Raw genomic sequence first — 15,173 nt, 5'->3', positions numbered from 1 at the left:
AACCCTGCATCCCTCACAGAGGCTGCTAGGAAGGCGGATGAGTACCTAGATGCGTGCAGGTCACAGAAACCGGTAGCCCCAAAAGTAATGATGAAATCCTTTGGGGGAATGAACTACCCCCCTGTACCACCCCGACAGCTACCACCACCACCGCCTGCTGTACAACCACGTTTCCGCCAACCTGGCTCCGGGCCCTGTCATCACTGCCAGAAGTGGGGACATTACAAAAGAGAATGCCCACAACTCCGAGACCGATCCTCATGGATCCGACCCGGGCCACCACCACCACCGAGAGCCGCTGCCCATCACTACCAGGGGGAGCCACCAGTTGCTTATGGCTCCGCGGTTCCTGTCACCACCATAGAACAGTGGGAGGTACTACTCGAAGCTAACCCACTACAAGCCCATGCCGATAATCGCCAGCACCACAGACAGACGGTATACCTGGAGGGAAAAGCAGTACAGGGGCTCCGAGACTCTGGTGCCACTATAACACTGTTCAAAAGCCACTTGGTCGCTGACAAGGCTAACACTACCCGGACTATAGCAGTCAGAGTTGCTGGGGGAGCCGTCTACCGGCTGGACACTGCCAACGTCCATTTGCATTGGGGAGCGGGGGCAGGGAATGTGGAGGTGGGGTTGTTGCCCCAGTTACCCGCAGAGGTGGTACTGGGAAACGATTTGGGAAAGCTCACATCTGCTTTTGAGCCCCAAACCACAACCACTGAGGAAGCACACCCAGTGGTCACCAGACAACAGGCCCGCACCCAGGACTACAACACACTGCCGGAGGTCCAGGTAAGAGAACCTTCCCCTTCCCTAGACTGTGTCCCCTGGTCCCCCCCTAACGAATTTGCGGCAGAGGTGATAACTGACCCTACCTTGCAAGTGTATAGAGATAAAGTCACCTCTGACCACCCTGGGGCAGAGGGGGAAAGATTTATATGGGAGGGACAGCTGTTATACCGGGAGTCCGACAAGCAAGTAGCTGGGTCAGACCCGATTGTGTTAAGACAATTAGTGGTACCACAGAGGTACCGAGCCGAATTGCTACGGATAGCACACGACATTCCGCTATCCGGGCATTTAGGGGTTAGTCGGACCAGATACCGACTGACGCAAAATTTCTTTTGGCCGGGAGTTAGCCAGGAAGTACGGAAGTATTGTAATACCTGTGACACGTGCCAGAGGGTGGGGAAGAGGGGAGACCGGCGGAAAACAAAACTGCATCCGCTACCAATAATTGAGGAACCCTTCCACCGAATAGCGGTAGATATCATAGGCCCCCTCCAGAAACCTAGCCCTTCCGGCAAGAGGTACATCCTCACAGTGGTAGACTACGCTACCCGATATCCCGAGGCAGTGGCCCTGACAAATATCCACGCCGAGACAGTGGCCGAGGCCCTGATGCAGATCTTCTCCCGGGTAGGGTTACCTAGGGAGATCATCTCGGATCAGGGTACTCAGTTTACTGCAGAGGTCACCCAACAACTCTGGAGGCTGTGCAATGTTAAGTCCATTATTAGTGCCCCATACCACCCCCAGACCAACGGGCTCTGTGAAAGATTCAATGGCACCTTAACCCCTTAAGGACACATGACATGTGTGACATGTCATGATTCCCTTTTATTCCAGAAGTTTGGTCCTTAAGGGGTTAAAGCAAATGCTCCGAACCTTTGCGGAGACCCATAAGGACTGGGAGCGATTCCTGCCGCACCTCCTCTTTGCTTACAGGGAGGTGCCTCAGGAATCAACAGGGTTTTCCCCATTTGAGTTATTATTTGGGAGGAGGGTAAGAGGACCCCTAGATCTCATCCGAGAACATTGGGAGGGAGACCGGAGTGCAGACGGTACCCCCATTATACCATATGTGTTGTCACTTCGGGACCGACTGGAGGCCCTAACTAAGACAGTAGGAGAAAACCTCCAGGCGGCCCAGACGCGTCAGCGTACGTGGTATGATCGGGCGTACGTGGTATGACGTAGCTTCCAGGTGGGACAGAAAGTTTTAATTTTAAAACCTGTCCGACATGATAAGCTGCAGGCCGCCTGGCAAGGCCCTTATAAAGTCGTGGAACAGAGATGTGACACCACTTACATAATTGGCCCCTGCACAGGAACTGGAGGGCGACACATGCTCCATGTGAACATGCTAAAGCCCTACCGGGAACATTCAGAGGAGGTGACAGCGATTTGTGCACCCAGCTCCGATGAGTGTGACAGCCTTCCCCTTCCCGACCTGCTGGGGGATGGGAGGCTGTCTGGGGATTTAGGAGAAGTTGCACTGGGAGACCGGCTGAGTCCACAGGAGCATATCGAGGTACAGCAGCTGTTGCGAGAGAAGCAAGAAACCTTCTCTAATGTACCTGGATACACTCCTCTGGCAACTCACCGGGTCGAGACCCCAGGGCAACTACCCATGCGCCAGACCCCCTACCGCATCCCAGAAGCGGTGAGGGAAAACATGCGCAAGGAGATCAATGAGATGCTCCAACTGGGGGTGATAGAGCCCTCAGATAGCCCATGGGCATCTCCGGTAGTCCTCCGTGCCAAAGCGAGACGGTACGACTCGCTTCTGCGTGGACTATAGGAGATTAAATGAGAAAACCGTGTCAGACGCCTATCCTATGCCCCGGATAGACGAGTTACTGGACAGAATGGCCAGTGGCCAGTACCTCACCACTATTGACTTATGTAAAGGATATTGGCAAATTCCCCTGGCCCCAGACGCCATCCCGAAGTCGGCCTTTGTCACCCCATTTGGCTTGTATCAGTTTAAGGTCATGCCATTTGGGATGAAAAACGCCCCAGCTACCTTCCAGAGGATGGTGAATCGACTTCTGGATGGATTCCAGGACTATAGCTGTGCCTACCTGAACGATATTGCTATTTTTAGTAATACGTGGCAGGAACACTTGGCCCATATAGGAGCTGTACTGGACAGGATAAGGGAAGCTGGTTTGACCCTGAAGCCGGCTAAGTGTAGTATAGGAATGGCTGAGGTGCAGTACCTGGGACATAGAGTGGGGTGCGGCAAACAGAAGCCCGAAGAAGTAGAGGCCGTAGCCCAGTGGCCCACCCCTAGGACTAAGACCCAGGTTTTAGCGTTTCTAGGGACAGCGGGGTATTACAGGAAGTTTGCTCCCAATTATAGCGCCCTGGCCAAACCCCTCACGGACCTGACCCGTAAGAACCTTCCCCGCCAAGTAAACTGGACCCCGGAGTGTGAGCAGGCATTCCAACACCTGAAAAATGCACTAATAAATGCCCCTGTCTTGGCAGCTCCCAATCCAACTAAACGATTTCTTGTTCACACAAGTCGGGGCCGATGGCGGAGAACATCCCGTGGCTTACATCAGTCGCAAACTGTTACCTCGAGAAGTAAGCTACGCCGCCATCGAAAAGGAATGCCTGGCTGTGGTGTGGGCCCTAAAGAAACTGCAGCCCTATCTGTATGGACAGCCCTTTTCCTTGCTCACGGATCACAACCCGTTAGTATGGCTGAACCGGGTGGCTGGGGACAATGCCAGGCTGCTGCGCTGGAGCTTGGCGCTGCAACCCTTTGACTTTAACATCCAGTACCGGCCGGGTAAGCAGAATGGAAATGCTGACGGGTTGTCAAGACAAACTGACCTGGAAAAATGATCTGTGAGCCCCCGGACATCCCCAAGCCGATCCGTGTTCGATCAGACTGTGTATGCCGGCTTGTGGGCAAGGGGGAGCAGTGTAGCGGAACCCTGTTGTGGCTGCCCCTTACGATATTGTTGATTGTCCTCACCTACCCTACCTTGGCCCTAAAGACAAATACTGTTCCTGGCCCTTGGATTACCTCAGGGCAGTGTTGCTACTTTATATGGGCACTTCGGATAACGTCGAAGTGCAGAAGTAATCGTCGAAGTCGTCGAAGTGCGCGGCATCGAACAAAGGACCACGTGGCGGCGGCCATTTTAACTTCGAAAACTGCCGACCCGTACCATCGACTCCACTTCGACACTTCGACTAACGTCGAAGTATCGGCCACACTTCGAACGGGACTTAGCCGTTTTTATGCCAGGAATTGACCGACCGCACAGCCCAAATCTATGGATGTGTTTTGGGCAGGAAAAGGTGCTTGCGGTCGGTCATAAAGGGTCCTCCAACTAACTATTGATCTACTGGAGGGATTGGGACGATTTTTGAGAGGATTACTAATTAAAGTATGCTGATTACGAAAATACATGTTTTATGTTTGTAGCATGAATATTATATAAGTTATGGATATTGTGTAAAAGTTATGGTTGAAACTGTATAATAAGTGGATTATCTTTCAGGCTAAGGGGAGGGAATCTGTGGGTTGCACCCATGATACTATTGGTTGTTTTATGCCTCCCCCTGGGTGTGGCCTGTATGTGTACAGTTGTAATAAAAGGCAGGCTGGATGTACCAGCGAACACCAGGATTGACTGCATTCGGTTCTACACCACTTAGAAGGGCACTGTTCGGTGGAATCGTTCCAACGAACAAGGTGAGAACATTTATTATGTTCAGTAGTTTGTTCGGTTTTTAAAGTACCGAACTAGACCGACTGCACACATGTGACAAATTATGACTTCCAGGAAATTCCTCAACCCCTGAACCTATCTGGGTGATTTCTGATTATGTTGGTCACCCAGATTGGGGCTATACGGGGATGTAACTTTTTGTGGGGGTTTTGTGTGTTTAAATGTATTTTTTTTTTTTTTTTACAAATGTTGTTTTTCTGTGCCTGGAGATAATTGAGTTTAATACAGTGCTTGACTCCATTATCTCCCAGACACAGAGGAGGAATTATCTTGTTTTATGTGGGAGTGTCCTGGACCTAAGAGCCAATGTAATTGTTTGTATGTTTTTACTGTAGTCTTCTCTCAGTTTCAGGTGGTAGTGCCCCTTGCATGGGGACCTGCATATAAGGCCAGTTGTGGCTGCCATTAAACATTTCAGCTTCACCCTCAACACAGAGCATTGTCTCGTGATTGTAGGGAACCGCTATACCGGCTATATCACTAACTCTTGTAAGCGTTATCCTGCTATACTCTCTGTAGTAGGAGAGGTCTACCCACTGGAAGCTGGATCCTTGTCTTAGGTCCATGGTGGAGGATGCCGGGACTCTAGCCAAGCTGCAGTGGCTAAGGGTCTACGGTGCTCATGTTGTCCAGTGCAGTGCTTATGGTACTCAAGGCTTACTAGGAAGCATTGATTGGCGGAGGCACACAGTCGGTGTGCCAGGCAGTCCATCACAGAAAGTATTTAGACACTTTGGGCAGACTAGATGGGCCGAATGATTCTTACCTGCCGACACAGTCTATATTGCTGTGTGTGTACATGTATCTGCATGTGTGTCAGTATTCATCTCTGCAAATTAGTATACCGTATATACTCGAGTATAAGCCGAGTTTTTCAGCACATTTTTTGTGCTGAAAAACCCCAACTCGGCTTATACTCTAGTCAATAGAGGACGGCGCGGAGGAGGAGGGAGCTGACAGGAGCTGCAGGACAGGTAAGTTACAGCGCTGCCAGCCCCCCTCTCCCCCCCACTGAACTACCAATGCTGGACCACCAGGGAAGGAGAGCCCCCCTCCCTGCCATGGATCAAGCAGGGAGGGGGGATGAAAAAAATATATAGTAATAATAAAAAAAAATTATAATAATTAAATAAAATAATAAATAATAATACAACATTAATAATAATTAAATTAAATAAAAAATAATAAATAATAAATAAAAAAAATGAAAATAATGAAAAAAAAATTGCCCACCACCCAACAAGGCTCTGCAACACACACACACACACACACACACTCTGCACACACACCCTGCACTCACACACACACTGCACTCATACACACACACTGCACTCATACACACAATGCACTCATACACACACGCTGCACTCATACACACACGCTGCACTCATACACACACGCTGCACTCATACACTCACGCTGCACTCATACACTCACACTGCACTCATACACTCACACTGCATTCATACACACACACACTGCATTCATTATACACACACTGTAAATAAATATTCAATTAATATATTTTTTTTTTAGGATCTAATTTTATTTAGAAATTTACCAGTAGCTGCTGCATTTCCCATCCTAGTCTTATACTCGAGTCAATAAGTTTTCCCAGTTTTTTTTGGTAAAATTAGGTGCCTCGGCTTATATTCGGGTCGGCTTATACTCGAGTATATACGGTATGTATTAGTGTGTGTCTGTATCTGTGTCAGTGCATTTGTGTATCTGTATTTGTGTCAGTTTATATATGTGTATCCTTATGCCTGTATCTGTGTGTGTCAGTGTTTGTATCTGTATGTGTGTCAGTGTGTATCTGGGTGTCTGTGTATCTGCATGTTTGTCTGTGTATCCGGATGTGTCAGTGCGTTTGTGTATGTGTATCAGTGTGTGTGTGTGTGTGTGTGTGTGGCAGTGTATATGTATATGTGCATATATCTCAGCATTAAAACACCAACACTACACACGAGTACACGTATGCATTCAAATGTCAAAACTAAATACAGTCACACCCCGTATGTTTAAAGGCAAACACTACACACAAGTAAACCATTGCTTTAAAATGGCAGCAGTACATTCAACACACAAATATACCCCTATATTCACACACATAGTACATACAAAACCATGCTTACATTTAAACATACACACTCTGTTCGGTGCTAAATACAATCCTGCTGGGATTGTCAAATTGTAGATCCTCAGCTGGCGAAACATTGTGGGAGTTGTACGACAGACAGGAATCTACCCTTTTTCCATCCTTATGGTAGGGAATCTCAAAATATTCTTGCACCAGGGCCTTCCCAATTTTTGTTTCGCAACTGCTGGAAGCCATGTTCTCACACAACTATAAGTATGCTGCAATGTACACGCATTGCTAGGCTAAGCCTCCCATGTTTACTAATCTTGGTATTCCTGTGAAACATTTTTGTGAAAATATCTGAAGGACACAACAGTGCAAACGTCCTAAAATCTAAGCTGCGTACAAAAAAATGTGGTTGTTCAAAATCCACTACTTCAGTTTAATACTGTGCTTCCATCATCTAACTCGTCTCCATTTGCATTTTTGTGCATTATTTATCATCTGCTATGTTACCAGCCCAGTGTCCAACTGATAGGAACTCGCAGGTTTATGTGGTAGTTTTCACCTCGAGAAGACTTTTTTTTTTTAAGACATAATTTGCATAACTTGTATTATCTCTTCCAGATCTTGTTCACATTCCCCAGGATGAACGAGTGTCGGTAGGACTAGATGGGAACTTGTACTTTGCCAATGTGATAACGACAGATGATAGGTCTGATTATTGCTGCTTTGCATCATTTTCTGTCATCCGAACCATCGTTCAGAAACTTCCTATGACCCTCACTGTCCAGAGCAGTAAGACTTTTTCATTACGCCGAAATTCAAGCTGAACATTTATTATTTTTATATGTCTATGTGACCTCCATGTCAGTGCATATTGGAAATGAGTTGGTTGGCTCCTAAATATATTGATCTGAATAATTAACACTATCCAAAAATTTGGCAAAAGTGGGAATTGTCAGTCATTCAAAGCAAATTTCACATTTTTCATGGAATTTATAATCTGTTTTTGGTAAACTGAACTAAATATATCTAGTAGGAACACAACTAGCTAAAAAGAAGTCTAAGTACAGTATGTAAGTGGTATGGTATGGCGCATAGAATCACTGACTCCGATGTCAAACCTCTCCCCTCCTCAGGTTGCACGTGCCGAATGCTCCAGGTGGCTGTGCGGCTTGACTCCTACAAACGGCAAACCGCTCCCCCTCTCTTTTCGCATTGGCCCAAATCCAACACTCAGTCGCATCTTTAAACTGCACTTAAAACTTTGGACACCGCCCGCTCGAATGGCGTGTTTTTATATAGTTTGAATTTGCTAACAGTCACAAACCGTCTTAAAATGACCACGTCATGTAGGCAACTGCATTTTCAGACTTTTTGGAGTCGTAGAGATTAGGTGAACCAATCAGAACATATGTAAGCCTATAAAATGCTTGTTTGGGCTCTTATTCATTGCCCTATAGGTGTTTCTGCCTTGATACATGTTTAGTGCTTAAAAAATAAGTCTATCTTGATATTCTAATATTGCCCTCTTGACTGTAAGCTTGCTATCTATCTATTGTTCCTGTATCATTTTGTAACAGTCTTATCTATTGTTAAATCCCCCCCCCCCCCTCCTCAGTTAGGAATATTGTTAAGCACTATGGAGTAAGTTGGCGCGATATAAATACCAATAATAATAATAATAATTAATTTTAGTTTGAGTCGTTTTAGAATCCTGATTCTGCTTGTTTAATCATATAACTGTATTACTATTTTTCTGACCTCGGCAATAACTTTGCCTCTATAATTATATAACATTAAAGGAACACTATAGGGTCAAATGTGCATTTCTGACCCTATAGTGTTAAAAACACTCTTTATGTGGTTGCCCCTCCCCCTTGTCCCCTTAAATAGCTGTAAAACTTACCTTAATTCTAGTCCTACCACTGCCACGCCTCCTTGGCTGAGATCATCAGAACTGACAATCTCAGCCAATCCGATGCTTTGACAGAGGAAACATTGGATTGGTTGAGATTGGCAATTCTAATGATCTCAGCCAAAGAGGTCAAAGCCAAATGCCACCATGCATTGCCAGAGATGCATTGAGTTTATGAGTCTCTATGAGGAATGTTCAGGGTCTCCATGCAGAGTGTGGAGACACTGAACTTATATGCTGCAGAACAAATCCAATAAGCTGTAGTTCTGGTGATTATAGGGTCCCATTAAGTCTGGCCACTCTAAGACGTGGTAATATGTTTATATTAAACCCTCTATTTGTGGGTTTCCCATGTCCTGTAAGTAGGGTAATCACCCAGTGACAATTCCACAGTAAGAAGTAAAACCATTTTTGAAAAGTTTGAGACTTATCTGGATTTCTCAAGTGCCTCCAGTTCTCAACCAATGAATTAAGTCCTAATAGGAACACATATTAATATAACTAATGTAGAAGGGGGACTTTTGCTTTAGTGATATGTGGAAAGAGGGGCAAAACTGAGGTTACAACAAGGACTTAGAAAAGTGTCAAACTATTTGAAACCGGTTTGACTTTTAACAGTGGGATGTCACCAACTGACTCATGGCACCATAACTTCTAGAATGGGCTGTAGAATGTCTATTGCTTTAATTGTCTCTTTAATTTGAGGATAACAAAGAGACAAAAAGGATGGAATCGGAGATCAACTGAATACACCAAATATGAGTTCACTTATAAATGGTTTGAATGGTTCATTCACTTAATCAGCCTAACTAATATGTTTTATATCGTAGGTGATTCAATCAAAGAAAGACCACCAAGGTTATTCACTCCACATGGAATTAGAGGGTCCATCACTGTTCTGAGAGGGGAAGTCCTGTTATTGGAGTGCATTGCAGATGGACTGTGAGTATCGCTGCTTCTATAATACATGTGAATCGAGCCAGAAAAAGGATCAGTCATGGGGTTTCTTTAAGTAATGTAACATTTATTTGAACAATTAACGTTCCAGTAGAGTCTTGTTGAGTTAGTATTAGTTTTCTAGATTCAGATCCATTCTGGTACGAGAGTGCAGAGAGGGTATCAAAATTAAAGGACCACTATAGGCACCCAGACCACTTCAGCTTAATAAAGTGGTCTGGGTGCAAGGTCTATCTAAAATTAACCGTTTGTGCTGTAAACATAGTTTCAGAGAAACTGCTATGTTTACAAATGGGTTAATCCAGCCGCTAGAGGCGCTTCCGCGCTTCTCACTGTGGTTTTCACAGTGAGAAGACGCCAGAGTCCATAGGAAAGTATTGAGAATGCTTTCCTGTGGACTATCTGAATGTGCGTGCGGCTCGTGCCGTGCATGCACATTCAGCAGATGACGGGGAAAGAAGTAGGAGAAAGCCCACCGCCGGCGGGGGAAAGAAGGTAAGATTTAATCCCTTCCACCCCCTAAAGCCCGGCGGGAGGGGTGCCCTGAGGGTGGGGGGGGGGGGGGGTGTACACCTAGAGACCCTATAGTGCCAGGAAAAAACACAAATGAAAAAACTACTATTGCAAAGCACTGAATGCTATGGCATACATTAAACTGTCTGAGTCCCTGGCCACCAGCCCAATCACAAATCCACACAGTGCTGGGCTAGCAAATGCCTACCTGCTGTGCTTTTTATCATCAGAAGTTGCTTCAATGCTGTGTCTCCCAAATACTGATTGCAAGCATCCTCGGGGCATTTGCCCTTTGTTTACTCTTTATACCTGCACTCATTGATCTTTTGCTCTATTACATGGAGATATGTGCTCGTATGCAGGTACTTACACTTCATTAAATGGTGCGAAGGTTGGGTAGGAAACACATTGGACACGGCTACATGTTTTATGTTTTAGGCCGACACCTAGGATCTCCTGGCAAAAGAATGATTCAGAGTTGCCACCAGGAAGGACAACAATTGAGAATTTTGGAAAACACCTGAAAATTAAAAACATCATGGAGAACGATCATGGAATCTATCGATGTACAGCAACCAACAACTTGGACTTTACGCACCATGATTTCCACGTTCAGGTGGAAGGTATTACGTACGCTTTTCGTGTTTTACTTTTAAATATTTTTAAAAAACACTCACTATTAAAGTGTAGAAAGAAAACCTAGATTTTAACTGCAGTTAGTGCTAGCAGTAATTTACTAATCAAATGGAGATTTGTTAGTTCATTTTATAATGGAGCAGATATATTTACAAATTAGAATTATTGTGGCACGCCAATTGACCTCATGTTAAAAATTCACAGTAATGTGCTCTTTTCTTTTATTTGAAGCAAGTAAAATTTACCAGGTACAGTTTTATCTATAATGTATTCCAGTAGCCCAGTTTAATTCCCCAAATTAATTTTTGAAGGTTAAAGTGCAATTAAAGAAATGTAGAATAAATGTTTATTATTACAACTTTTTTCACACACCTGGTTAGCACACACCCTTCTTAATACAATTTAACTTATTAAGATCTGCGTTTGTCCTACAATTTCCTTTAAATCTTTTTCACTTTCACTTTTCACTTTTCGAAACCGACTGTAACGGATCACCTGGCACCCCGACTGGGTACCTCAGTTGAAGGATGCTCCTAGCGCTTCCTGAGGGCTCCAAGCACTCTAGCAGACACCACAAGCACCGCAGGCCAAACCTCTCTTTCTTCAGAGCGAAGCAGGAACAAGCTCTTAAAAGAGCTTTGGAGTGATTATAGCAAAGGAATATGCAGAGCATAGCAATCCCTTGTAGCAGATTCCCCCAATAAGAGACGGGACTCCAAATTGAGGGTGAAGTAGAACTGAACTTTTAATGAAACACTCTGCTTTTATGCACATTTCACACACATAGTACCGCCCACAGGGTTTTGAAGAACAACCAATCCAATACGTACAATATAGTAAAACACTCCCATTCGTTCCCACAAAATCCTCCCCTCTGCCTGTGATATAGTTACTGAACACAATGGGTTAATGTAATTATCACAGGCAGGAAAAATATACTTTTTATACATGTACTGTAACTTTAAAACTATACATTCAATTCACATAAAAGTTACATATTCTTAAACCGCACACTCAATATCATACAAATCCCTCCAGTAGTTCAGAAGTTAGCTGGAAGTCCTTTATGACCGACCGCAAGCACATTTTCATGCCCAAAACAGTTCCATAGATTTGGGCTGTGTGGTCGGTCAATTTCAGGGAGAAAAAAATGACGAATGCACGAACGGGGCATCATTCGTGCAATTGGCTCAGTATAGCAGTACATTCAAACTGCCGAATGGGACTTAGTTTTTGTGGCTGAAAACTCAGTGGAGGAGAAGGTAAGGGTCAGCAGTGTTCGTTTCAATGTGTAGCCGATTTCAGTTCCATTAATTTGGCTTCACACACCGCTGACCGCGTTCAAATGAACAAAGATGGCCGCTGCCACGTGTTCGTCTGTACGAACGGCGGCCACCCAGCAGTTGGTAATTTACCTACAGCAGCCTCCCAGCCTGGGAGTTAAATTGATGGCACACTTCCACTTCTGGGTGGTCCGTCTGTGTAGCACTTGGTTCACAAATACAAATTCAGACCACCCAGGTGCAGTGAATAAAAGTAAAAAAAAGATTAATTACTTCCTTTTTGGTCAGGTAAAACAAAAGGACTCCTCTTAATCCTCACAATACATGGAAACAAAATAAAGTATACCTAGAGCTATAGGAATAAAAGAAAGCGCTCATAGGGGATTAACGTAAAAACACAGATTCCCCTTGTGTTTATGTCACACTCACAGAATTTATGTAGTTTTCAGGCACATCAAATTTATGGATTTTCCCAGATTCCTCAGAGTTAGGATGGTAGGTTTAACATGTAAAAAATAAAAAGTAGCACAGTACAGCACTGTTGTAAAATAGAATAACCGCTTTAATGGTTACACTTACAATATAGTAGGGGTAAAAAAAACCATCAAGACAATTCTGTTTCTCCCATCAATGTGGAGCCAAGACGTCCTTGTGGAAATGTCAGGCAGGCAAAACAGATACACAATAAAAAATAATAAAAGTGCCAATCAATAAAAGTCTCAAGTCTCTACGCGTTTCGTCTGGATCACCAAACTTCCTCAGGAGTAATGCTTCAGTCTTTCTGTAGCGTGGCCGAGCTACTCTTCTTTTCTCTTCCTCCTGGCTGTCAGTCCGGCTGGGTACCGCACGGTACAGGAGATTCAGTTTCCTGTTCCTGGCAGGACTGACAGGAAGTGCACATGGAGTGCTCACTTCCTCTCAGTCCGGCCGTGAACAGGAAATTGAATCTCCTGTACCGCACGGTACCCGGCCGGACTGACAGCCAGGAGGAAGAGGAGCTCGGCCACGCTACAGGGAAGGGGAGGTAACTGAGAAGAACATTGGCGGGTTGTAAAAAGAACATAGGGAGGGAGGGGGGTAGTAAAAAGAACATGGGGGGAGGGAGTAAAACAACATGGGGGGAGGAAGTAAAACAACATAGGGAGGGGGTGAGGGGGAGTTTTATGCACATTATATGCAACAGCAGTATTTGCACTGTAAACCTTTTGTATTTATATAAAGTGTGGGTGAACTTAAACTGTATGGCTATACTGTGGTTCCTGTAGGAGGTCCGGGGGGCCTCCATGTCCACTTTGCTTGGGGCCCCCAAATTCCTTCAAACAGCCCTGAACCCAACCTTATCCATAACCCAGGGAGGGAGGGTTGGACAAACTCGGCCAGGTAGACTCTTCTGAGATGGCTGTCTATTTATATAGCCAAACCCTCAACCCTCAAATCACCAACCCCTACGTGCTTCCTCCTATGCCCGCCTCCTAGCCCTGTCAAGGCCCCTTTCCACTTACCTCCACTAAGCTGCACTTTTGTTACATGGGGCTACATTATACACACTACACCACAGAAAGTTGCCTCTATGCACACACAATCCTATAATTAGCCTCCAACTACAGTCAGCACCACAGAGAGCTTCCTCACACATACCCAAAACGCTTTACTGACCATGCCCCACTTTTGTCCTCTGGTATCCCTCTTTTAGGGACACAAGAGACAAGTCACCAGCAAATGCAGAGCAGTGCTGTGTAAAGTAAACACAGAGCATTGCTCCCATGCGTGAGCGTTTCGACAAACTAACATACTCACTTTGAGGTGGCGTGTGTTATTGTTGATGACATGACACATGACATGCCCCCTCCTACTGGGCTGCTCTGCCTTTAAATGCCCAGGCTATATTTGTTTCCTTCAGTTTTGCCCTGCCTGTGGCTGTGGGCATCAGGTGGGGCCTATTGACAAAAATAAAATCAGGGGGGAAATGCTTATGTCCACCCAATGCCCCCCATGCGTTGAGTTTGGGCTTTTATAATATTAGTGGGGGAGGACCTAGTACCCCCATTAGTAATGGGTGGAGACCCTCACTATAATCACAAGGTGGGAGGGGACCTAGTGTTCCTCTCTGGGATTCCCCCATTAGCAGTGGGTGGGGGCCAAACATGAATAGAAAGAGGGAGGACCTAATGAGGGGAAGGACGAGTGGTGGCCCTTATATTAATAAGCAGATTGGAGTTAATTAATATTAATAATAATGTAATTAATGTATTGCTGCTCTTACAAAATGCATTGTGTTGAATTTAAAGTAAATTTCACATTTTAGGTCAAATCAGATTTCAAATCATAGCTTACTCTGAGAATCTTCCTATTTTGCCTATTTTGGCCTTAAATTTGAAATCACTTTAAATGCCGGATTCGTCCGTTAGTGAATAAGTCGGTCAGTTGGAGTCACATATTATATCAGCTGACAGCAGATTTATTAACCCTTGCAGAGCCACCACGTTGGAAGCGAAGGCCGGAGAGTAGCATTCACAGTGTGGGGTCCGGTGTTGCTATACACTGTTCAGCTGCGGGAAAACCTGAGCCTGATATCCGATGGAAAAGAAATGGACAACTTTTTGTAGGTAAAAAAAACAACGAATGGGGGAGAGGTGCGTTCTTTAGCCGAACATTTCCGGGTGAGAATCCAAAGTGAATTTTCGTGTTCAGGCCAGACTAGCTGATCTGGAAAATTCTCTAAGTCAACGATGCTTTCAGATCAACTAGTCTGGCCTTACATTTGAAATCCACTTTGAAAATATTCGTAAATAATCTGGTCAGTTTTCTGACTTCTTATAGAAACACATAAACTAAAGTGAGTTGTAGAGGATTCAAAATGTAACTCTTTAAACTAGAATAGACGATCTGGAAACTTGTCTGACTTTGAGATTTTCCTCCAGTTTGGCTGTTACTTTAATTTCCCTTCAGATTTTTCCACAATTGACACAATTGAATAACCATTAAAACTGTACTGTATGTAACGTGTCAGGTATTAGTTGTCATTTGTGAATAAATGGCTTTTGATGTCCAATAACAGTCTTTGAAACCAAGTTACTGTGAGGGGGTGGATTGTGTTGGGCCATAATTTAACAAGAACACGTTATTTGCAGTTTTGTTCTGTTAAATGACAGCACTCCATCCGTTAAAGGGAAATACCTGGCACCCACAAGCTATGTTCTAGTATGGCCACTGTCCCACCATCTGAGACTTGTTCTACGATG

The 15,173-nt window shown here is 44.8% G+C and overlaps 2 protein-coding genes across 5 annotated transcripts in view; one reads left to right on the top strand and one right to left on the bottom strand.

The window, feature by feature from the left end:
- LOC134568454 (oocyte zinc finger protein XlCOF7.1-like) overlaps positions 1-15,173 on the bottom strand; it is a 322,479-nt gene that overhangs the window by 208,679 nt on the left and 98,627 nt on the right. The gene's annotated exons all lie outside the window — the stretch shown is intronic.
- The window catches only part of CHL1 (cell adhesion molecule L1 like), a 163,560-nt gene that overhangs the window by 59,337 nt on the left and 89,050 nt on the right, over positions 1-15,173 (top strand). For all 4 annotated transcript variants that reach the window (XM_063427040.1, XM_063427041.1, XM_063427039.1 and 1 more), the window contains 4 exons: positions 7,249-7,419; positions 9,373-9,484; positions 10,451-10,635; positions 14,406-14,537. In XM_063427040.1, the coding sequence (XP_063283110.1) occupies positions 7,249-7,419; positions 9,373-9,484; positions 10,451-10,635; positions 14,406-14,537 (600 nt within the window). The remainder of the gene's footprint in view (positions 1-7,248; positions 7,420-9,372; positions 9,485-10,450; positions 10,636-14,405; positions 14,538-15,173) is intronic.

Source organism: Pelobates fuscus, chromosome 7, assembly GCF_036172605.1.
Source record: "Pelobates fuscus isolate aPelFus1 chromosome 7, aPelFus1.pri, whole genome shotgun sequence".
NCBI lineage: Eukaryota > Metazoa > Chordata > Amphibia > Anura > Pelobatidae > Pelobates > Pelobates fuscus.
Note: the sequence above shows the minus strand (reverse complement) of the source record. Positions and strands in the feature narration are given on the sequence as shown.